Genomic DNA, 26,002 nt, shown 5'->3' with positions numbered 1-26,002 from the left:
GGCTTGCTGAGAGGATTACAGTGATGAAAGTAGCCCCTGACCTCCATTTTCAAAACTGTATTTTTTGTATAAGTCTATGAACATGTTGAAAGGGTGAGTGAAGCATCGTTTCTATCAAGTTATTAGAGCTACATTTATACTGACCAAATCGACCAATGAAGACACATTTGAAGTAGCATTTACTATAGCACATACTGCAGAGCTTGCCCATGTGTTGCTAAAACAGGGACTTGACTGACTCCCCAAAAGGTTGGATTTAAAAGCTTACAAGACCCTTTCCACATCCACAAGAAATCCTCTCTGCTAAGACCAGAGTCAAGCAATTTCAGCTATATCAAATAGTGACCAAATGTTTTGTCAAAATGGAGCTGTGATCCGACTTCCATACGTTGGTATTTTTCCATACAGGGCATGAAAAGCACTGTTCACCTAAAAAAAAATCAGGAATCGAAATAAGGATTGGGTCCTAAATTTGGAAATTGTTCTCTTTAATATCCACCATAAAGCATTGATCAAACAACTCTGAGCAAGTCTCTTGAAATGATAATAATAATCTGTAAAACACAATAACAGTTCCATATATTGGGCATTTATCCATGCACATTGCATGCCTCAAAAGTGCTGACATATTACCCTCTGGTCAAGCGAGGTACCTGTCAGGCACTCAAGGTTCCACATTCTTCTTGGTAAGACTACCATCTTAGTAATCTCTATGTCACCACTCTTGGTCACTTAGTCTTGTGGACAGTTTGCTTGCTCACTGGTTGACAAATTAGAGTTTTAATCCAAAGGTCACTTATTGGTAAGCTAGACTTGGCCAACCAATCAAAAGCCTTGAACTCGTGGAAACTATCAAAACCTGAGTCACTATATGGGCAATCACTACCAAGCAAGGAGCATTTTGACCATCTCCTCTTCTTTCCAGTCATGTACTGGGACAAACATGTTAATGAGAATATACTCCTTCCTTGTCAATAGATACCAGTACAAATCTGATCGAGAGTCCTCACTTTTTGCTTTTCTATTATGGACATGCAGATTGAGGAAAATATTTATACACACTTGTAAATTGTGTGGGGATTGGTTTAGTGGGAATAATCTACTAACATACCCACAACAGAAACTCAGGTGGAGTCCAAACTTTCAATCCTGAGCTTCGTTATCCTTCACATCTGCAGATATTTGTACTGATACAGAATAATGAATATATGCTATATGCCGCCAAGTCAGCAATAGTCCAGCACTAAAATGGTGGGGATTACCCAGTACATGCTACATAATGTGTACCCATGTGGGAAATCAAACCGGTCTGGTAACGAAAGTGAACGCTTTAGAATCCACCAAGCTACTCCTGATACAAATACAATGCTCATAGAAATACAACAAATATGGCGAATTGCATTGAAGTAGGACTTTTATTCAGATGTGTGACATTTCTTCTATCAAATATAACACATAAGTTTCATAGTACCGACATATATCACAACGCCCCGAACTGACTTAAGGCTTCACTTCATCCATCTGTATTTCCTTTTGAATTTAAATAAACTAAAATATCTACTTAAAACAACCTTACTACACAGCTGTATAATGTCAATCATGGCTTTAATGAATGTGAACTAAATATAAAATATACAACTCTATCACAACTGAAGAGAGATATGTATTTGGAATCAGAAATACTTTCTCTGGGTCATCAGATACTGAAAGACCTGTTACTTAATAATAATCCTTCTGTATGACAACCAATACAAGTGAATACTCAATTGTGGAAGTTCATGCAAATGCACTCTTGTATGCTGTGAGTTGCCAACAAGGAGGACATATAAAGATATAGTTGACTTATGAGCCTAAATCAATAACTGAATTTGGAAAGTTAAGTGGCTTGTTTGATTTTGATTTGCCTTCCACTCTATGTATATGCACTCATGAAGTTCTGTAAGTTGCCAGCATGGTGGACATTTGAGGACTACTATAACTCTCATGGACTTCTATAACTGAATTAGGAAAGCTGTGATTTTGTATTGACGTCTCGCTTCCACTCTATGTGGATATGCAGTCTTAGCACTGTTAGTTGCCATCATGGACATATGAAGACATATTTGAATCATGGACTTCAAGTCTATAAGATCCAAGGCAGATTCATGCAGGCAGTGGATCGCCCTAAAACTGTCCAAACAAACACACAATATTTACAAGGCACTTCAGTCACAACAGTTGTGATGGAATCAGTCCACCTTCTGAACCAAAGCCAATCGGGATAGCCACACCGCTTGGCATGGGCCATCAGGTTTGGTTTATGCTTGTAAACCTTCCGCGTCCTGAGGAAGACCTTGTCTTCCTTGAGCTGACTCCAGCAACTGATGGTGTACTTCAGCTCTCTGATCAGATGGCAGCCTCTCACGCACACAGGGCAGGCCGTTCGTTTCCTTTTGGTTTTCCGCCCGTGGGTGACTCAAAACAACACACTGCTGCCTGGAAGATCTACTGGTCTGCCTGGGACATAAGTTTGTAGATGGATTTCCATGCGCTGGTAAGCACCCCTGATCCCTGAGAATTGCGAACATTGTTCCGAAAAACTTCCAAGATGGCGCCCATATGTTTGTTCCCGACTGGGAGATAATTGGGCGATATGTAGTTGTGTAAAGGATGCACAGCACGAAATCAACAAGAAAGTGCATATCATAATGGTGAGGGTATGTATGTTATTAAGATTGTGTAGGTGCAAAGCCGGGATAAGACCATGTGGCCGGCACCAACCATACTTCAGATGAAGTTTCGTTTTATCATCCCAAACTGTGTTTCCCGAGAGATATTGTTTGTGGCGAGGATCGACGACACGGTAGATGTTGTACAATGCCCACAGGCAATCTTTGGCGCGTCATAGAACCCAGATGATGTCACTGAAATGCTGTGACATGCGCTGCTTGTGCACGCAGTCTAATGAGCTAATGCCTTCGTTCCAGAGATGTGCATTTTCATTCAAAAGGTAGTTTTTTGGTAAATGAAATCTCACTTGATAATCTACCACGTGTCTACTACCTAATTATATCAGCACTTTGTTGATAAAAGTAAAATATCCTCAACCCGTATAAGATGTTTGTGACTTTATCAACTTCGTGTTGATATATATTTTGTCTCGTCGGGCTTGCTTTGGTGTCCTGTCTCAATATTCCAGATGCCACAGAATAGTGAAGCTGTGACATGTAGCCATATGCCTCCGCTCCCACTTGCAGATTGTCTGATCCGAGAGATCTACTTCAATTTTAAAGAGCGGATGTCATGCTGACAGAAATGTGCAGCTGGAGTTCAGCATTTATCAACAGAACAAAACTATAAGTAAAGAATAGGCGAAAACTGATACCTGACGGGGAACACTTGTTGGCCAAGACTCTAGCTGTCCACTCAACCATGTTCAGCAATGCTAAGACACTACACACTTTCTGCGATGCCCAATAGAGTCCAGTCCTATGCTTGCTTACCTTTACACTGACACTGAAACACCTTCCTGTCATGAATGGCTTCCCTTGTGTGGTGGGCCAAGAGCCCCCTGGTCAGAAGGACTTCCCACACTGAGGGCACGGCCATGCTTTCTTTCCTGATTAGCCTAATTCCACCAGAAGGTGGGTTCACACACTGAAACACGGCATTCATTGAAGGGTTCATGTAAAAGTTTGGCAAGGAGTCCAGCTTGAGGTCCCCAGACTTGGTCTCTGGGTCATAGGATCACCTTGAAACCCATTAAAGCCAGAGCTTGACCAATTGATACTTCATGCACGCATTAATTCATGGGTAAATCCTATTGGTATGAATACATACAACGTGAAGAAGAAGAACCACAAGGCTCTGTAGCTCACTTGACATATGAATTATGATTTAACACTTCAACCCAATACATTATATCCATATTGATAAAATACTGCTCATCCGGACATATGAATAATAATTTGACACTTCAACCTAATACATTATATCCACATTTAGCTAAAAATAAATCAGCACAAGACAATGTAGGAAAAGGGGGAAAAAATTGATTTGTTGAAACAATGGAGTGCTAATAACGATCTTCCTCTTGCCATTTCATTCCAACTCAGGTACTGTTTCTAGTCGTATTTGCAAAATGGAGAAAATCACAATGATCAAAACAAAAGATATCTCCAAACAAAGGAACCCGGAAGATCCAGGTTAGAATGAGCCTTCAGTCACCCATGCTTGTCGTAAGAGGCTTAATTTCGCTAACGGATCGGGTGGTCAGGCTCATGACTTGGTTGATTACATGTCATCGGTTCCCAATTACAGTCGATGCTCATGTTGTTGATCACTGGATTGTCTTGTCCAGACTCGACATTTATACAGACCATCTGCCATATAGCTGAGTATTGTTAAGTGTGATGTAAAACTAAACTCACTCACTCACCCAAATAAAGGAACCACCAAATTTCAGTTTCACCAAATGCTGACGAAGTAAGATCATGTTAGAGGCAAACTTCATATGTTATACTGCACCAAATCAGAATCAGTTGACTTAACAAACAGTTTTAAAAGAAAAAGAGTAATCCCAAATATAACATATATGTTACATGTGACCATCTGAACACTGCAGATCTATACATGTTGAAACTGAACATTGATACAAATGTGGCGGATGAACCCTCCAAACTAGTCTCAATTTTACCACTGAACAGAAGACAAAGAAGACTGACTGACTGAGCTCTATTTTACCGTACGCTTTAGCAATACATCACAGCCGGGACACCCAGAAATGGGCTTCACATTGTACCCATGTGGAGTCGAACCCGGTCTTCGGCGACAAGCCAACGCTTTGACCACTAGGCTACCCCCACCGCCCCAGACAAAGAAGACCCATTTTGATGTGATTACTTAATCTGTCATGTCACACTCTTTGAGTAGCATATCTTACTTCTTTATCAGTGAGTTATTCATTTGTATGCTGTGTTGTATAATCTTTTCGCTTGTTATGAGGAATGAGGGAGGAGTTGGTTTGATACTGCTTTTAGCAATATTCCAGCAATATCACGTGGGGACAGAGGCTTATACATTGTACCCATGTACGAAAGTGGAGTGAATGAGTGAATGAGGAGGAGTTGGTTTGATGCTGCTTTTAGCAATATACCGTTAAATATCACGCATGGGGACACCAGAGATGGGCTTCACACATTGTACCCATGTGGGAAATCGAACCCGGTTCCTCAAGGCATGAAGCAATTTTAACCACTAGGCTACCCCAATCACGCCATCTGTAAAAGTGTGAGCCAAAGTTCTTATCACATTATGGAATGCTAAAGTCATTTTGAGGCAACTCGTTTGATGATACTGCTTGAATACCGCTAAGGTGTCATGTACCCTTGTTGTCATCACATGATAGTCACTGTTCTTTTGCCTCTTAAGCCTAGATGAATCTTCAGCAGGCAGTAATCATGACTGTTTTTAATCAAACCCGGTCTTGGGTAACAAGTGAAACGCTTTGACCACTTTAACCACCTGATACAAAATACAATGCTCATAGAAATACAACAGACATAAGAATTACTGAAGTAGGACTTTTATTCAGATGTGACATTTCTTCTATCAAATATAACACATAAGTTTCACAGTACCGATATATATCACAACGTCCCGAAACTGACGAAGGCTTCACTTCATCCATCTGTATTTCCTTTTGAATTTAAAGAAGACTAAAATATCTACTAAAAACAACCTTACTACACATCTGTATAATGTCAATCATGGCTTTAATGAATGTGAACTAAATATAAAATATACAACTTGTCACAACTGAAGAGATATGTATTTGGAATCAGAAATACTTTCTCTGGGTAATCAGATACTGAAAAGACCTGTTGGATTTCTAATAATAATCCTTCTGTATGACAACCAACAGTTAACAAGTGAATACTCAATTGTGGAAGTCTTCCACTCTATGTAAATGCACTCTTGAAGTACTGTGAGTTGCCAACAAGGAGGACATATGAAGATATAGTTGACTTATGAGCTTCAAATCAATAACTGAATTTGGAAAGTTGCGGTTTGTTTGATTTTCTTTGCCTTCCACTCTATGTATATGCACTCATGAAGTTCTGTAAGTTGCCAGCATGGTGGACATTTGAGGACTACTATGACTCATGGACTTCTATAACTGAATTTGGAAAGTTGCGGTTTGTTTGATTTGATTTGCCTTCCACTCTATGTATATGCACTCATGAAGTTCTGTAAGTTGCCAGCATGGTGGACATTTGAGGACTACTATGACTCATGGACCTCTATAACTGAATTAGGAAAGTTGTGATTTTGTATGATTTGTCTCGCCTTCCACTCTATGCAAATGCAGTCTTAAAGTACTGTTAGTTGCCATCATGGACATATGAAGACATATTTGAATCATGGACTTCAAGTCTATAAGATCCAAGGCAGATCTGAGAGGCAGTGAGCGTCCTAAAACTGTCCAAACAAACACAATATTTACAAGGGGCACTTCAGTCACAACAGTTGTGATGGAATCACTCCACCTTCTGAACCAAAGCCAATCGATAGCCACACCGCTTGGCATGGGCCATCAGGTTTGGTTTATGCTTGTAAACCTTCCCGCATTCACAGGGGAAGACCTTGTCTTCATGAGCTGACTCCTTGTGATACAACATGGCTCTCTGATCAGAAAACAGCCTCTCACACACAGGGCAGGCCGTTCGTTTCCTTTTGGTTTTCCCGCCCGTGGGTGACTCAAACAACACACTACTGCCTGGAAGGTCTACTGGTCTCTGGGACATAAGTTTGTGAATCGTTCCCATCGGTAACAGCCCTGATCCCTGAGGGTAGGACAATTGTTCCGAAAAACTTCCAAGATGGCTGCCATATGTTTGTTCCCCGACTGGGAGATAATTGGACGTGTGTAGTTGTGTAAAGGATCCACAGCCTGAAATCAACAAGAAAGTCATATCATAATGGTGGTCTGTATGGTATTAACATTGTGGAGTTAAAAACTGAATAGAACAATGTGACGGCACCAACCATACTAGATGGCGTTACGTTTTATCATCCCAAACTGTGTTCCACAGGAGATATTGTTTGTGTGAGATCATTTTGACAGTAGATGTTGTACAATGCCCTGACAATGCTATGGCGTCATGAACTTGATGATGTCACAATGCTATGACATCACTGTACTGCAAGTCTAATGGTAGTACTGTGTTCAGAGATGTACATTTTCATTCAAAGAGTGATTTTTATGATAAATAAAATCTCACCCCGTGTCTACTGTCTAATTATATCAATACTTGTTGATAAAGTAAAATATCCTCAGCAAGCCTCAGATATTTGTGACTTTATCAACTCGTGTTGATATATTTGATATCAGTAGACACTTGATTCTCTATTCTCTATATTCCAGATGCCACAGGGCAGTGAAGCTGTGGCATAAAACCATACTCACTCACTCACTTACCAGATTGTCTGATCAAGATCGACTATTTAAAAGCTGATGTCATGTGACAGAAATATCGCTGAGTTCAACATTTATCAACAAACAAAACTATAGTAAAACAAACAAAAAACTGATACCTGAACAGAACACTGATGACCAAGACTCTAGCTGTCCACTCAACCATGTTCAGCACCCAATGCTAAGACACTACACACTTTGCGATGCCCAATAAGTCCAGTCCTATACTTGTACACCTTCCCACACTGACACTGAAACACCTTCCTGTCATGAATGGCTTCCTTGTGGTAGATGAGAGCCCCCTGGTCAGAGAAGGACTTCCCACACTGAGGGCACGGCCATGCTTTCTTCCTGACAGTCGACCCACCAGAAGGTGGGTTCACACACTGAAACACGGCATTCATTGAAGGGTTCATGTGTAAAAAGTTTGGCAAGGGGAGTCCAGCTTGAGGTCCCCAGACTTGGCCCTGGGTCATAGGATCACCTGAAACCGACAAAGCCAGAGCTTGACCAATTGATACTTCATGTACGACATCCATGGGTAAATCCTATTGGTATGAATACATACAACGTGAAGAAGAACCACAAGGCTCTGTAGCTCACTTGACATATGAATTATGATTTAACACTTCAACCCAATACATTATATCCATATTGATAAAATAAACTGGCTCATCCGACATATGAATAATAATTTGACACTTCAACCTAATACATTATATCCACATTTAGCTAAAATAAATCAGCACAAGACAATGTAGGAAAAGGGGGAAAAAATTGATTTGTTGAAACAATGTGGAGTGCTAATAACGGATCTTCCTCTTGCCATTTCATTCCAACCTAGGTAAAGCCCTGTTTCTAGTCGTGTATTTGAAAATGGAGAAAATCACAATGATCAAACAAAGATATCTCCAAATAAAGGAACCCGTGAAGATCCAGGTTAGAATGAGCCTTCAGTCACCCATGCTTGTCGTAAGAGGCGACTAACGGGATCGGGTGGTCAGGCTCGCTGACTTGGTTGACACATGTCATCGGTTCCCAATTGCGCAGGTCGATGCTCATGCTGTTGATCACTGGATTGTCTTGTCCAGACTCGATTATTTACAGACCACCGCCATATAGCTGGAGTATTGTTAAGTGTGGCGTAAAAACTAAACTCACTCACTCACCCAAATAAAGGAACCCACCACATTTCAGTTTCACCAGTCAAGTTGACGTAAGTAAGAGCATGCTTAGGAGGCAAACTCTTACATGTTATACTGCACCAAATCAGAATCAGTTGACTTAACAAACAGTTTTAAAAGAAAAAGAGTAATCCCAAATATAACATATGTTACATGTGACCATCTGAACACTGCAGATCTATACATGTTGAAACTGAACATTGATACAAATGTGGCGGAGAACTCTCCAAACTAGTCTCAGACTTACTACTGAACAGAAGACAAAGAAGACTGACTGACTGAGTTTGGTTTTACGCCGCTTTTAGCAATACATCACAGCGGGGGACACCAGAAATGGGCTTCACACATTGTACCCATGTGGAGTCGAACCTGGGTCTTCGGCGTGACAAGCCAACGCTTTGACCACTAGGCTACCCCACCGCCCCAGACAAAGAAGACCCAATTTTGATGTGATTACTTAATCTGTCATGTCACACTTCTTTTGAGTAGTATATCTTACTTCTTTATCAGTGAGTTATTCATTTGTATGCTGTGTTGTATAATCTTTTCATCAACGAGTGAGTGAATGAGGGAGTGAGTTGGTTTGATACTGCTTTTAGCAATATTCCAGCAATATCACCGTGGGGGACACCAGAAATGGGCTTCACACATTGTACCCATGTGGGGAATCGAACCCGGGTCTTCAGCGTGACGAGCTACGCTTTAACCACTAGGCTACCCCACCGCCCCTCTTTATCTGTAAAAGTGTGAGCCAAAGTTCTTATCACATTATGGAATGCGAAAGTCATTTTGAGTGCACCTTTGTTTTGATACTGCTTGAATACTGCTAAGGTGTCATGTACCCTTGGTGTCATCACATAAAATAGTCACTGTTCTTTTGCCTCTTAAGCCCAGATGAATCTTCTGCAGGCAGTAATCATGACTGTTTTTTCTCTGTTGCAGACATATTATGTTGTGTGAGTGGCAGGTTCTACCTGCAGGGCATTAGGCTAACCCTTTCAGCAAACACCTGGTGTCCTCAGATGTAGAGTGATCCAGCTGAATCTTCCACAGCCAATAATCAAGACTGGTTCGTTATTCTCTGGTGTGGACATATATGTTGTGTGATTGGTAGGTTCTAGAGTGCAGGACAGGCCTACCCTTTCAGCAAACACCTGGTGTCATCACAGAGTGATCCATTCATGTTTGTCACTGGTGTTTGGCCTCTAAAGCCCAGCTGAATCTTCTACACATAATAATCAAGAATGGTTATTCTCTGGCCCAGACATAACATGCTGAGTTATGGGTTCTACCTGCAGCACATGGTTACCTTTCGACAAGCACCTGGTGTCATCTCAGATTCTGAGTGATCCATTCATATAATTTTTACCACCATTTTTCTTTTAATGCCCAATGACTGACTGCCTGACCCAGTATGGTTTTACGCCGCTTTCAGCAATATTCCAGCAATATCACGGTGGGGGACACCAGAAATGGGCATCACAAATTGTACCCAAGTGGGGAATCAAACCCGGGTCTTCGGCGTGACGAGCTACGCTTTAACCACTAGGCTACCCAATGGCCCCTTTTAAGGCCCAGTGGAATTTGTTAGGTACTGGAAAAACTTAAGAGTACATTTAGAGTACTGAATGGAAATTAGTAATGAGTATTCTTGTGTTTCGTTTGGTATATGCACCACAACATTGCTACTCTTGTGTAAACAGGTCAATAAACAATAAAACAATACTTTTCCATATAAATACGTCTGTAAATGATTCGTACACCATTGCTGTGGTACGTATCTGCTACGTTTTCAAAATTATTTCCTATCCTATCGTGCATATTTTTTATCCATACATACGTCTATACGGCCCTTATCTGGAGCCCTGGTTATTCTTTCAAACTGACGTTCAATATTCAGAATGCATAACAAAAACTATCCTGACAAGTATTAACACATATTGTCGCAGACAGCAGACAGATTGCTCCAATGTTAACGCTTTTCTGTATAAACATGGAAGTAATCAGACATTCCCGGTTGGTTAGTGTGTTGTTTAACACCGCGCTCAGCAATATTCCAGCTCTAACATGGCCCGTCTGGTAATAACTGAGTCTGGACCAGGCATTCCAGTTATTCCAGGAGAAACATTTATTATTTCTCATGAGTGCAAGAAATGATAAGGATAAATTTCATGAAGACAATTTATTCTGTTTGTACAAACCATATTCATCAAACACATGACACAAATTCTGCCATGTTTCAGAGTCACATGACATCAATACATGATACAAGCCACAGAAATCATAACTGTACCATATCAGTGGCCATTTTTAATTCTGATATCATTTATTTTCAATTAATAATTGATACCAAAGGATAAAATCTGAAAAACAGTAAACATTCTTTTGAACTAAAGGGGTGTCCACTGTCCAAATGCCAAAAAACAGTAAAACAAATAATATAAAGCAAAATATAATCTGTTAAATTGAAAACCAACCCAAACTGTCTTGACTTGTTTGACTACAACATGTGCATAATACATACATTGAACAATTAAACAACTGAAATAAATGCCCTTTTTGCAAGTTTTGGGGTAGTAGACTCCCAAGGGAGTTGAGAATGAAATTGAGTGCTCTTTACATCCATAGGTAGTAATGTAATGATTTCAGCATGCGTCAGTGAGTATATTTTTCTATTATAAATGCAACTGAAACAGTAACCTTAAGTATTCCTGGAAAAATCAACGCAGCATTAAATACTCAGCTACTGTAATTCAGGAATTTTTTGCGTCACAATATTTTTGCGAGTGGCGACCAATAGACGTATTTTTGCATCGTGATATTTTTGCGACTTGCCTAATTGTCAAAAATAAATTGCAACTGAAAGTTCTACCTAAAGTAAATCCAGTCACAAATTAAAGGTTTTGTTAATCTTGAACTGAGCTCTGTTGAGTACTTCCGTGTTTGACACGTGAGGACTAGTAATGCTGGTAATTAGTCTTCCCCCAAGTAGTTGTCATTGCTTAATTGATGTGTCGTCTAGATCTGTTGTTGATTATACCAACTGCTGAATAATAAAGAGATAATGAGACACATTATTTGTTGATTGTTTATTGTGTTTGACCAGTAAAATTCAATTCATTCGCAATTTCCGCAAAAATTACTAAATAGCTTGCTTAAAAAATTTCATGATTTACAGTATCCAATCACCTAAGCAATTTCCCACAAGAACCAGCCCAGAAATGAGTCATAAACATATTTCTATGTCGACGTGTCATAGTCAATATGTCGCTACTTTGTCATGGAATAATAGCAGGGTTGAACAAATACACTGGACCAGTCTACAAATATCATTGACATATTGATATCAGTAAGTCCTTATAATGTCCACAAGAGGTGGAAAAATACAATTTTATTTTAAAGAGGATGTTCTCAGAAAACAGGCAGAGTGAGAGAGTGAGTGAGTGAGTTAAGATTTAAAGTCACATCGGCAATATTTCAGCCATATCGTGACTAGCAGAGTGGGAGAAGGACAGTTGACCTGCAACTAACAATTAAGAACGAATAACAAACAAACTGGGTGCAAGAATCTTACTGTAGATCTAAACATGGGACAGTAAACAAAACCATACAGATGGGTAAACCGCTGAACATGGATGCCCAGATAGCTGCTGCCAGACTTCACTGTAATAACACCTATAGTCCGTTTGGCTCAAAAGCGGACCGATGAAGGAGTGCAGAGAAAGGGACAGCAAGGTGTTCGAGAACGGATGGAGACGGCACAGCACAGGTTAATGAATAAATAACTTTGTCTGTGAATGTGCTTCTCGAACACCTGGCTGTCCCTTTCTCTGCACTCCTCCCTCGTAACAAACAGTGAACTGTGTCAATATTTTAATGATAGTTTGTTAAACTTTATTATTTTTAGGACAAAAATTCTGCAAAAACCTCACAGAGTGGGTATGATGTTTTGATTATGATCAGCGTTTCATTGAGTATGTTATGTTTATTAGTTTTCGAGTTAGATTGCAATTCATCGGTCCGCTTTTGAGCCAAACGGACTATAACGTTTCACTATTTTGAAAAGATCAATTTCATATACATCTTTATAGTTAAGATGCACAACATCCCATAAAAAAAGTCTCACAATACCGACGTTATTTTCACTTGAGGCAAGAGATAATAACAGAATGATGCAATATATTTGCCATGAGAACAAAGAAAAAACAACACAATGTTCAGTTTAACAATATATCCATACTTTTCAACAGAAATATCAAACATTGGGTCTAACGTAATATATAACCCTTGATGCCACTTAATCATTTCTGTAACTGAGTTGCCCTGAAAACCACAGAAAATAGCTTGAGATGATGTTCAGCTTGTATGTGCATTGCATAAATGATTACAGGGCACATATGTACAGTGACTAGACCTCATCAGTGGGTTCTTCTTCCACAGGAATGGGCACAGGCAGCAGAGTTGCCTTTCTTTGGTGTGCCCGGATCCTGTGATTGTGGTTCAAAGCCATGATTATCCTTGATAGTGTTCTTTGGTGTGCCCAGAACCTGTGATTGTGGTTCAAAGCCATGATTATCCTTGACAGTGTTCCGTGGTTTGCCAATATCAGACACCTGATCACATGGTTCAAAAAAGCATACCACAGATGCAACACTTCGTCATTCCACTCAATCTGAACAATCAACTGAGATGTTTTGGTTGACCTCCGAGCTATTCCCTTTGATGAAGAAATATGCCAGCAAGCGGTACCATCAAGAATACATGTATCTAGCCGAATCACGACCCAAAACCCATGAAGATCCAGGTTAGAATTCGTCTTCAGCAACCCATGCTTGTCATAAGAGGCAACAAAAGGGAGGCTCGCTGACTTGGTTGATGCATATAATCTATTGTTGTTTGTTTGTTTGTTAAATGTCTAATGCCATACTCAGAAATATTCCAGCTATATGACAGTAGTCTATAAATGATCGACGCTAGACCAAACAATCCAGTGACTGACGTGTATATGATGACGTGATCTCACATTTGATTGAGTGAGTGAATAAATTGGTTTTTACGCCGCTTTTAGCTTTATTCCAGCAGTATCATGGCGGGGGACACCAGAAATAGGCTTCACAACATAAGATTGATCAGTCCTTGACTAGTTAGTTCACTGTGGTTCTGTGTTTTGTGTGAGAAGAGGACATCTGGGTTTGTGGTACACCAAGCCCGATCGATACGTGTAGACCTTGCCACAGGCACAACCATACGTGACCTTATCGTGGAAAGCTGCCGTGTGGTACTTCAAGGTCCTCTTACTTGACAGGACCTTCCCGCACTGAGGGCAGGTCACACGGCCACTGCCCTCGGATTCCGCATCCTGGCCGGGGGTTTTCCTGAACATGGAATTCAGGAAACCTGGGTTTGAGGCAGTCGCGAGAGATATGTTCCATGGGAAATCTGACAAGAAACTGGGATCTTTCTCATATCCTGTATTGTCATTTCCAACCTGCTTGAAACCATCTGAAACTCCTTGACCTGAAAGTAACAAAAAGTTCAGATCAGTTTCAAGCAATCCACAGAATGTCAGATCGACTCTGTACACCGAGGAATAGACATCAAACCTTGTCAGTTATGCTCCAATTGAGAGAGAATTTTGAAAAGCTTTGGGGAAGCCAGAATTAAGGGAGAAAAGGAAAAATATGACCGAGAATATGGCGATTTATAACAAAGCAACCAGCAAAAGCAAAGAGATACATCATTACATCACCTATGCTACAAAATATCAAAATCCAACTTTAGAGTGCACGGTAGTTGTGTTTTACGCCGCTCTAAGGCATATTACAGCAATATCATGATGGGGGACACCAGAAATGGAATTCACACATTGTACCCATGTGTGGAATTGAACCCGGGCCTCAGCATGACGAGCGAACACTTTAACCACTGGACTACTTCACCACCCCCAATCCAACTTTAGAACACACACCACTGTGACCAGCTAGTACAGATCCAGCTTAGTCTGTGAAATGTATAAATACCTTTAAAGAAACACGACAGCATCACATGACCAAACACTACTTCAGTCCTTCAGAGCTGAAACCTGTTATTCAGGTACTGTTCTGTTAATATTCATAATCATAACTACACCGGATTGCACATTGTTTCTTGATCCTGTGGAAGGTCAGTCAAAACCCAAGAGTGAGTGAGTGAGTGAGTATGGTTTTACGCTGCTTTAGCAATATTCCAGCAACATGACGACAGGGGACACCAGAAATGGGGACATACAGACGCTTTAACTATCAAGCTATCCCACCACTCCTCAAAATCCAAAGAGTAAATGTTGGCAGTATTGCATGTTCAGAAATCCTGCATAGCACCACAATCTCAAATCAATCCCAGAACATCATCCTCAATCAACTAAAAACATGCTGACACAGCATCAACCAAGACACCGTGAGGACCAAAGATGAATACATCAATTTACAGTAATACCCAATCTGTCATCCAAATTCATGAAAACCAACAAGTTTGTCACCAGAAAAATATTAATGCAATAAGAACTGAAACAGACATATATTATGCAGCTGTATCACAATCCCAACGTGAAACTAATACCAGTTGTAGTCCTGCAATAGAGATACAGTCTCCGCCTAACAGTCAGAGGGGAGGCCATGAACATTGAATCTGTGTCTGTTCAGAGATCTGCCCATAGTGAAGGTCTGCCCACACTCAGTGCATGTGAAGCTGGTGGATGTCCTGGAACACTGTGGACGGTACGCTGGCTCATAGTCCTCATCCTCACAAGGCACATCCACCCTCTTGCCCCTTCTGGAGCCACTGTTCATCTTAGACTGTGTCTTACTCAGCACTGGCCTTGACAGTGGCTTAGCCTGAAGAGCTGGATGTTGAGTTCCATGTTTTGAAGGCCGACATTCTTGCATAACATTCAGAGATGCTGTTTGGAAGAAAGATGACACAACTTGATTTGTCAAATTCTGTGGGTCAAGGCATCCAAGTTCATCAGATGTACTTTGCGCTGAAGTGCTATGCTTTTTATGGTCTCTTTTCGAACTACGTTTAGACAAACCTGAAGGAGGTGGAAGCTCTTCTGACTCTGAAGTAGCTTGTACAAACCCTGGAGATAACAGATCCGACTTTGTTTCAATATTTATGTTTCTTCCAGAATCTAAGAACGTGTTCTCTGAGCTGACACTACATGAATTATTGTTCTTCTTCTGGGGCAAGTTATGTGGTACACCGAGTTCTTGAGATGACCCAGTTGCAGGGATCCCTGGATTTGAATGATAACCAAACTGTGTTGGAACCTTAAACGCCTCAGACGACCAAGTTTCAACAGGAGCTTCCAGATGGCTAAAAGCGGTATGGTCTGGAGCAGATTCAAAATGACTCCCTTCTTTCAGCAAATCAAGGTGGCTCTCTTCACCCTTTGAAAGGCCACTGTAAGAAAATGAGCCCGCTCCATACCAATCTGAGCACTGCTGAGAAGACATATGTTCATGGCCTCTTTCATCTTCCCGTTTTATCAAAATGCCGTCTGCTATACACTCACTGAAACTCAATGAGTTCCCATCACCTGAAAGCAACAAAAAAGGCAATTTCGAGATTCAGTTCATCTATGACTGCTACAATGATGAAAGCACAGCACAACACAGGGTTAGTGTTTGTCACGACAATTCTGATACACAACACATCGCTGTCGGTGGTGCAATATTGACGGTTTATACTTGTACACTTTGCCACAAACACACTGATAGGACACATTATCATGCACAGCTATTTTGTGAAAGCTGAGTGTTCTTCTACTTGAGAAGGTTTTCCCACATTGGGGACACTGAATCCTATTCGGTTTTTGTTGAGCTGAGCTAAACGGTATCAGATCGAATGAACCATCATTAATGTTTTGATAAAAGTCCTCCAAGAAGTTCAACGAAGATTCATTTTGTAAGCCACTGTTGCTTCTGCTTGACAACTGTTCGGGGGACTGAATGAAACTGACAGAACTCCTCACACCTGAAAGCAACAAAAAGTCCACAATAGTGTCCAGGTATAAGTCCTTGAATGGCATTTAGACGTGATACACATGAAGGTGAAAATTTATAGATGGCAACTTCTGAAATAGGAACAAAATGTATCATTTTCTTGCTCCTCCATCTGGTGAAAGCATAGGAATATACACCAAAACATCGTGTCTCACTTGTGCCAAATAATGCTTAATCGATATTGCGAACATACTGTAATAGTGTAATAGGTTTTACGCCGCTTTTAGCAATATCACAGCAATATCACAGCAGGGGACAACAGATAGTGTCCAGGTAAAAGTCCTTGAATGGCATTTAGACGTGATACACATGAAGGTGAACATTTATGAATGGCATCTTCTGAAACTTAAGACGACGCATCATATGTATGTTCTTACTTGTCCATCAGGTGAAAGAGCAAGAATATACACCAAAACATCGTGTCTCGGTTGTGCCAAATAATGCTTAATCGATATTGCGAACATATTGTAATAGTGAGTGAGTGTCGTTTTACGCCTCTTTTAGCAATATAACGACAGGGGACACCAGATATGGGCTTCAGACATTGAACCCATTTGGGGAATCAAACCCAGGCCTATGGCGTGACGAGCCAACACTTTAACCACTCAACTACCACACTGCCCACATATTGTAATAAAAGAATATAGAACGTATTGGGTACTTCCACATCCTCTGCATTTTTTCAATTATGTCAACATCGGCTAAATTCCACAACCTTCATCAGAGATGGGTGAACTCTAATTGATGGAATTTCAAATCTATGTGAAACAATTCAGCATCTGTCATCCATTTTGCATTTTATGTCTTTCCAAATCTTTCTCTTCCTTTGAATACTCTCATCTTTTCAAGTTTGTTTCATGAATTATCAAATTGGATTTTAGACCCTTTCAGAAATATTTCAGCAATATCTGATTCTGGACACCAGAAATGGGCTTCATATTTAATACCAATGTGGAGAATCCAACATTTGGACTATGATGAGCAAACACTTTAACCAGTAGGCTAGCTCACTGCCTCCTATGATGGCTGGGAGGGACAAAGCACACACAAAATAAAGAGGTGAGGTGAAATTGGGTTTAACGTCGTACTTGAGAATATTTCACTCATATGACGACGTGCATGTGTGTGTATGTGTATGTGTGGCTGCTTGTACTAGCCCAGACTTAAGCTGGTTTTATAGTGCTAGCCCCTGAGATACCATGCCACAGTGAAGCATGAATACCCCACTCAGACACATTATACTGGCTCCGAGGCAACCAGTCCTTGTTGTACCCATTAATGCCGAGCGCCAGGCAGGGACCAACAAGTACCATATTTTAACGTATTTGGTAAAATACGGGCGGACTCTCTAACCACTACACCACGGAGGCGGTCCAAAATAAAGAGGACACCAAGATAAAGAAGGTTACCTATATCAGGAGACAAGGTTACATTTTACACATTCAGTCAGTTCTCACAGCCAGCCCAAATAGAAGACCATCAGACGTTCCAACAGTGGTTTCTAATTACTTCAGTTCAGTGGAATTATGTTCATAATATGAAATACTGAAGAAATAAGTTTTTTACAAGTTGTGAAAGGTATTGAACTGTACTTTTTCAAATATGTTAGTTGCATCATTGTAGTTGTTTGCTGGAGCAGTCTGTGCCCCTCAACTATGACACTTCAGGTAAATACTAAATAGGTTCAGTAGATAAAGTTCAAGCTCAATTTCACAAAAGCTTGTTTCTTTCAAATATTCAAAATTTCGACAACTTTTCAAAAACCCTCCTTCTAAAAAACATAAACTCAGCAATATTCCAGCTGTATGTTGTTGGCCTGCAAGAATTGAGTCTGAATGAGGCAATCCAGTGACTGGTATATTTAGTGACAATCCACCTGCTGGGTTATGTTGACATGAAATGAACCAAGTCAACATGCCTATCATCCAATCATTTTGGTCACCTCTTATGAACGGAATAGGCTGCTCGCCATCATTTCAAACCCAGAGTCAATGAACCAAGTCAATATGACTATCATCCAATCATTTTGGTCACCTCTTATGAACAGAATAGGCAGTTCGTGATCAATTCGAACCGAGAGTCAATGAACCAAGTCAACATGCCTATCATCCAATCATTTTGGTCACCTCTTATGAACGGAATAGGCTGCTCGCCATCAATTCAAACCCAGAGTCAATGAACCAAGTCAACATGCCTATCATCCAATCATTTTGGTCACCTCTTATGAACAGAATAGGCAGTTTGTGATCAATTCGAACAGAGAGTCAATGAACCAAGTCAACATGCCTATCATCCAATCATTTTGGTCACCTCTTATGAACGGAATAGGCCACTCACAACCAATTTGAACCCAGAGTCCAACAGAGTAGTACCTGAAGTAAACATCCATGGCTGTTTTTTAGACCCATCGTCTTGTATAAGTGACTTGAATCCAAAGTAACCCATTTTGCCAAGGAGTGAGTGAGTATGGTTTTACGCCACATTTAGCAATGTTGCAGCAATATCACAGCAGGGGACACCAGAAATGGGCTTCACACATTGTACCTATGGGGAAAATCGAACCCTGGTCTTCGGCGTGAGGAGCAAATGCTTTAACCACAACACAACCCCACTTCCCTTTTTTGGCGAAAAACACTCGGCAATACACCATACGTTTATCATCTGTAACCTCGGTAACCATTCTATTTCTTCCTCCTCCACAGTTTGTAAAAGGTATTCCTCATGTCCCCACTCAGCCATGTTAAATGCATAATTGGTTGCATCAATACAGCATTGTATACTTTGTTATCTCCAAGACAAGTAAAGGTAACAACTCAAATAAGTCATAAACTTTTATTTTGTCAAACAATGTACACATGTAAAATTATTCTGTGTGCCTTCAGATGATCAGTGTGACATATCAGATAATCAGTCTGCCATATCCGATATCAGTATGCCATATAAGATCATCAGTATGACAAATTATATAATCAGCTTCACATATTAGATAATCAGTTTCACATATTAGATAATCAGTTTCACATATTAGATAATCAGTTTCACATATTAGATAATCAGTTTCACATATCAGATAATCAGTTTCACATATTAGATAATCAGTTTCACATATCAGATAATCAGTTTCACATATCAGATAATCAGTTTCACATATTAGATAATCAGGCTGAAATATCAGATAATCAGGCTGACATATCAGATAATCAGTTTGACATAGATATTCAGTTTGACAAATTAGATAATCAGTATGTCATATAAGATAATCAGTATGACAAATTAGATAATCAGTTTCACATACTAGTATTAGATATTCAGTCTGATATATCAGATAAACAGTTTGACATAGATACATGTATTCAGTTTGACAAATTAGGTAATCAGTATGACATATCCGATGATCAGTTTGACAAATTAAATAATCAGTATGACATATCCGATAATCAGTTTGACAAATACTGTCCCTTTCAAATCATGTTGTCTAAATACCAAACTTTTAGGGCAAAATTAACATTTAAGGTCTTTTAAAGATAATCAGTTTGATTGATATTTATGCATTTTTTTTATTGCTATAAGAGCCATGGCTGTTGACATTTTACTTCACTTTGCATGTTGTCACCTGAATGTTGACCAACACAATGCTTGACAGTCACTTCAGTTGGTATGGAGTTGTCTAGATATCACACAACCCACACAATGCTTGACAGTCACTTCAGTTGGTATGGAGTTGTCGATATATCACACAACCCACACAATGCTTGACAGTCACTTCAGTTGGTATGGAGTTGTCGATATATCACACAACCAACACAATGCTTGACAGTCACTTCAGTTGGTATGGAGTTGTCGATATATATCACACAACCCACACAATGCTTGACAGTCACTTCAGTTGGTATGGAGTTGTCTATATATCACACAACCCACACAATGCTTGACAGTCACTTCAGTTGGCATGGAGTTGTCTATATATCACACAACCCACACAATGCTTGACAGTCACTTCAGTTGGTATGGACAGCTGATATCACATGCTTGACAGTCACTTCAGTTGGCATGGAGTTGTCGATATATCACACAACCAACACAATGCTTGACAGTCACTTCAGTTGGCATGGAGTTGTCGATATATCACACAACCCACACAATGCTTGACAGTCACTTCAGTTGGCATGGAGTTGTCGATATATCACACAACCCACACAATGCTTGACAGTCACTTCAGTTGGCATGGAGTTGTCTATATATCACACCCACACAACCTTGACACACTTCAGTTGGTATGGAGTTGTCGATGACACAACCCACACAATGTCACTTCAGTTGGTATGGAGTTGTCTATATATCACACAACCCACACAATGCTTGACAGTCACTTCAGTTGGTATGGAGTTGTCGATATATCACACAACCCACACAATGCTTGACAGTCACTTCAGTTGGTATGGAGTTGTCGATATATCACACAACCCACACAATGCTTGACAGTCACTTCAGTTGGCATGGAGTTGTCTATATATCACACAACCAACACAATGACTTACAGTCACTTCAGTTGGCATGGAGTTGTCTAGATATCACACAACCCACACAATGCTTGACAGTCACTTCAGTTGGCATGGAGTTGTCTAGATATCACACAACCCACACAATGCTTCGACAGTCACTTCAGTTGGCATGGACCTGTCGATATATCACACAACCCACACAATGCTTGACAGTCACTTCAGTTGGCATGGATCTGTCGATATATCAGACAACCAGCACGATGCTTGAAAAGTCCCGAAGGATACATGTACACCTTCCCACAAGGACAGGGATAACTCTTCTTGTCATGAACGGCAACTTTATGACAACTCAGCGTTTTCGCACTAGCAAACATCTTGCCACACTGAGGACATGCCACTCTGCTTGGTAGATATCCCTCCGTGGTGGGAGGGGGCATTGTGGGGGTGTGAGGCTGATGTACAAACCAAGCACCATCTGAAAATAGCAGAAAATCCATTCTAGAACTGATCATGTAAGCCCATAACAGGTGCTGAAAATAGCAGAAAATCCATTCAAGTACTGATCATGTTTTAACATTGATAGATGCAGTATATTTTTCCTTGCAATCTTGTTAGAATGTGACTGGGGACGATGGGGTAGCACACTCAGGTGTCCTTGTTAGCTGGACCATGTCACATTAACCTACAGCAAGGCTTGATCACACTTCAACTGCATTCCCTCTTTAAGTTGTTGTCTATAGGTGAAGAAACAGCTTGATGCTTGGAACATCCTCTTAGATACTGTTACTTTACCACGGGGCTATTTTCATTTAGAACAGTGTTCGTAAAAGTGGCTCAGGGCCCTCTGAAGCACAAAGCGATCACGGGGCTATTGATAGCTGTTTTCATTTGGAACAGTGTTCGTAAAAGTGGCTCAGGGCCCTCTGAAGCACAAAGCGATCTTCGTGCTATGACCATTACAAATCCCTTAATGTTTCAGCATGGCGGCGCTACAAGCCGAGGCAACTACAGTAACAGAACCTTCAGCTAGCGCTGTTCCTAGGAACGACCTTCTAGGATGTCATGTGATACCAAGATGTCAGCGTCTTCCTTTCAACCCTCAAGACCGTCCTCTTCAAAAAAGCACAACTCCATCTTTCTCAAGCATTGATAACTGATGCATTTTTTTTATTGTTGGTAAGAGCCATTGTAGATATTTTACTTCACTTTGAATGCTGACCAAATCCCAGGTGACTCGACTGAAGTTGGCATTTTACTTCACTTTGCATGGACCTGTCGATATATCACACAACCCACACAATGCTTGACAGTCACTTCAGTTGGCATGGATCTGTCGATATATCAGACAACCAGCACGATGCTTGAAAAGTCCCGAAGGATACATGTACACCTTCCCACAAGGACAGGGATAACTCTTCTTGTCATGAACTGCAACTTTATGACAACTCAAGCGTTTCGCACTAGCAAACATCTTGCCACACTGAGGACATGCCACTCTGCTTGGTAGATATCCCTCCGTGGTGGGAGGGGGCATTGTGGGGGTGTGAGGCTGATGTACAAACCAAGCACCATCTGAAAATAGCAGAAAATCCATTCTAGAACTGATCATGTAAGCCCATAACAGGTGCTGAAAATAGCAGAAAATCCATTCAAGTACTGATCATGTTTTAACATTGATAGATGCAGTATATTTTTCCTTGCAATCTTGTTAGAATGTGACTGGGGACGATGGGGTAGCACAGACGTTCTTGTTAGCTGGACCATGTCACATTAACCTACAGCAAGGCTTGATCACACTTCAACTGCATTCCCTCTTCAAGTTGTTGTCTATAGGTGAAAAAACAGCTTGATGCTTGGAACATCCTCATGGAACTGTTATCCTCATAGATACTATTACTTTACCACGGAGCTATTGATAGCTGTTTTCATTTGGAACAGTGTTCATAAAAGTGGCTCAGGGCCCTCTGAAGCACAAAGCGATCTTCGTGCTATGACCATTACAAATCCCTTAATGTTTCAGCATGGCGGCGCTACAAGCCGAGGCAACTACAGTAACAGAACCTTCAGCTGGCGCTGTTCCTAGGAACGACCTTCTAGGATGTCATGTGATACCAAGATGTCAGCGTCTTCCTTTCAACCCTCAAGACCGTCCTCTTCAAAAAAGCACAACTCCATCTTTCTCAAGCATTGATAACTGATGCATTTTTTTTATTGTTGGTAAGAGCCATCGCTGTAGATATTTTACTTCACTTTGAATGCTGACCAAATCCCAGGTGACAAACAACACAGAATGTTTTATATACTGGATAATCGACATGAAGCGCGCCATTTTACTTCACTTTGCATGGAGTTGTCGATATATTACACAACCCACACAATGCTTGACAGTCACTTCAGTTAGCATGGATCTGTCGATATATCACACAACCAGCACGATGCTTGAAAAGTCCCGAAGGATACATGTACACCTTCCCACAAGGACAGGGATAACTCTTCTTGTCATGAACTGCAAGTTTATGACAACTCAGCGTTTTCGCACTAGCAAACATCTTGCCACACTGAGGACATGCCACTCTGCTTGGTAGAGATCCCTCCGTGGTGGGAGGGGGCATTGTGGGGGTGTGAGGCTGATGTACAAACCAAGCACCATCTGAAAATAGGAGAAAATTCATTCTAGTGCCGATCATGTTTTAACATTGATTGATGCAGTATATTTTTTTTCCTTGCAATCTTGTTAGAATGTGACTAAGGGCGATTGGGGTAACCTAGTGGTTAAAATGCAGGCTTGCCATGCTCAAGACCTGGGTTCGAGTCCCCACATGGGAACAATGTCCGAAGCCCATATCTCGTGTCTCCCGCCTTCATATTGCTGGAACATTGCTAAAAGTGGTGTAAAACCTCACTCACTTACTCACTTGTGCTATTATTATAAACGGTCTGTAAATAATCAAGCCTGGACCATACAATCCAGTTAACAGCATGAGCATCGATCTACACAATTGGGATACGATGACATGTGTCAACTAAGTCAGTGAGCCTGACCACCCGATCCCGTTAGTCGCCTCTTACAAGCATGGGTTACTGAAGACCAATTCTAACCCGGATCTTCACAGGTGTACTATAGAATGGAAAAGTTCCTCAAAAGTAGAGGTGACAAGAGCAAACGCATGCTCAAATTGTATGACAATGATGTTTTTGGTACCAAGTCTGGCTACAACATATAAAATCATCATCGTAATATATTAAAACCTTTGATATAGGCTATTTTGGGTGGCATGTGGTTTCTTACAGTTGAACATTGGATTATTAACATACAAATTAATAAAAGAATTAATTGTTGTTTATAATCAACTGACGTGCTTGGGGACTTTATGGAACAATGGGCAAAACAACTGTCAACCAAACTGCTTGTACACTGAGGCCCAAAATGGGTTAAAGTAATTCACATCAACACCTTTCTCTTTGAACATGATGTCCGAGGAAAATAAATAGGTCCAACATGATTAAGTTAAACTAGTTCTTAAAGACAGGGCAGTGTGCTCAATGGTGAACCACCCTGGATGAATAAGTCTTAAATCTAAATCTTGCCTTGAATCTGACCTGTCCTACATCAGTTGTTAACACAGTTGTTATAGACAGGACACTTTGCTCGATGGTGGAACACACTAGATGGGTACGTGTAGACCTTTCCACACAAGCAAGAGTAGGTCTTCTTGTCATGGACGGCAATTTTGTGGTAACTCAGTGTCCGTTTGCTGGAGAACATTTTGCCACACTGAGGGCAGTCTACTCCCTTGCTTTGTGCCTGCCTGGCCGGGGTCTGGTAGTCATAGAGTTGGGGATCATAGATAACCCCCGGGCCAAAACCTGCAAGGAACAAAAATTCGTTTCAGGCTTCGTTGGCAAAATGTAACTCCAGTTGGTTGGAGTGAGTCAGTATGTTTTTCGGCCAGTTTGCAATATCCTAGATATATATCACTTCTGGGACACCAAAGATGGGTTTAACGCATTATATCATCCAAAACTGTGTTCCACAGGAGATATTGCTTGTGTGAGATTGACTGAATGACTGAGTTTGGTTTTACGCCGCTTTTAGCAATATTCCAGCAACATCACGGCGGGGGACACCAGAAATGGGCTTCACTCATTGTACCCATGTGGGGATTCAAACCCGGGTCTTCGGCGTGACGAGTCAACGCTTTAACCACTAGACTACCCCACCGCCCTGTGTGAGATTGAAAGATATCTCCTGTGAGATATCATTTTGACAGTAGATTTTGTACAATGCCCTGACAAGGTTATGACATCATGAACTTGATGACGTCACAATACTATGACGTCGCTGCACTGCAAGTCTAATGGCAGTACAGTGTTCAGAGATGTACATTTTTCATTGAAAAATAATGAAGAGTGATTTTTTATGATAAAATAGAATCTCGCCCTTGTGTCTTCTGATATCAATTATATGAACACTCATTGATAAAAGCAGTGTTCACGAATAGCATCTGACCCTCTGACAAATCCAGCAGATTCGCCAAAGGTCTGATAGAAGTCTACAACCCACCAGCCCCAGTGTCTGACTGTATATTTCACAATGACTTTGACTGAAGTTGTTATATGTGACATGTGACACTTGTTTGCTGTTTATAAATCTTATTTCGTTAATAATTTCAATGCCAATTATAAGAAATGTTAAATCTGAAATGTGTGTTTAATTTTATTCTTTGGGTCCTGTGAATTTTCAATGGGTCAGACAGACATCTGAAGCTTACAGGACCCAATGTCCTGTTACTTTGAAACACCATTCGTGAACACTGT

The 26,002-nt window shown here is 40.7% G+C and overlaps 1 protein-coding gene across 3 annotated transcripts in view; it reads right to left on the bottom strand.

Moving 5' to 3' along the window:
- LOC124275018 (zinc finger and SCAN domain-containing protein 12-like) overlaps positions 1–26,002 on the bottom strand; it is a 105,171-nt gene that overhangs the window by 10,752 nt on the left and 68,417 nt on the right. Inside the window, exons 2-3 of one of the 3 annotated variants that reach the window (XM_046710495.1) lie at positions 15,238–16,216; positions 13,566–14,157 (exon numbers count right to left, since the gene is read on the bottom strand). The exons of 1 other annotated variant lie outside the window; for it this stretch is intronic. In XM_046710495.1, the coding sequence (XP_046566451.1) occupies positions 15,273–16,216 (944 nt within the window). In that variant the 3' untranslated portion in view covers positions 13,566–14,157; positions 15,238–15,272. Of the gene's footprint in view, positions 1–13,565; positions 14,158–15,039; positions 16,217–26,002 lie in introns of those variants that run through there. One more of the 3 variants, XM_046710494.1, reaches the window with a different exon arrangement.

Source organism: Haliotis rubra, unplaced genomic scaffold (assembly GCF_003918875.1).
Source record: "Haliotis rubra isolate DU_JTF1 unplaced genomic scaffold, ASM391887v1 Scf197, whole genome shotgun sequence".
Taxonomy (NCBI): domain Eukaryota; kingdom Metazoa; phylum Mollusca; class Gastropoda; order Lepetellida; family Haliotidae; genus Haliotis; species Haliotis rubra.
Note: the sequence above shows the minus strand (reverse complement) of the source record. Positions and strands in the feature narration are given on the sequence as shown.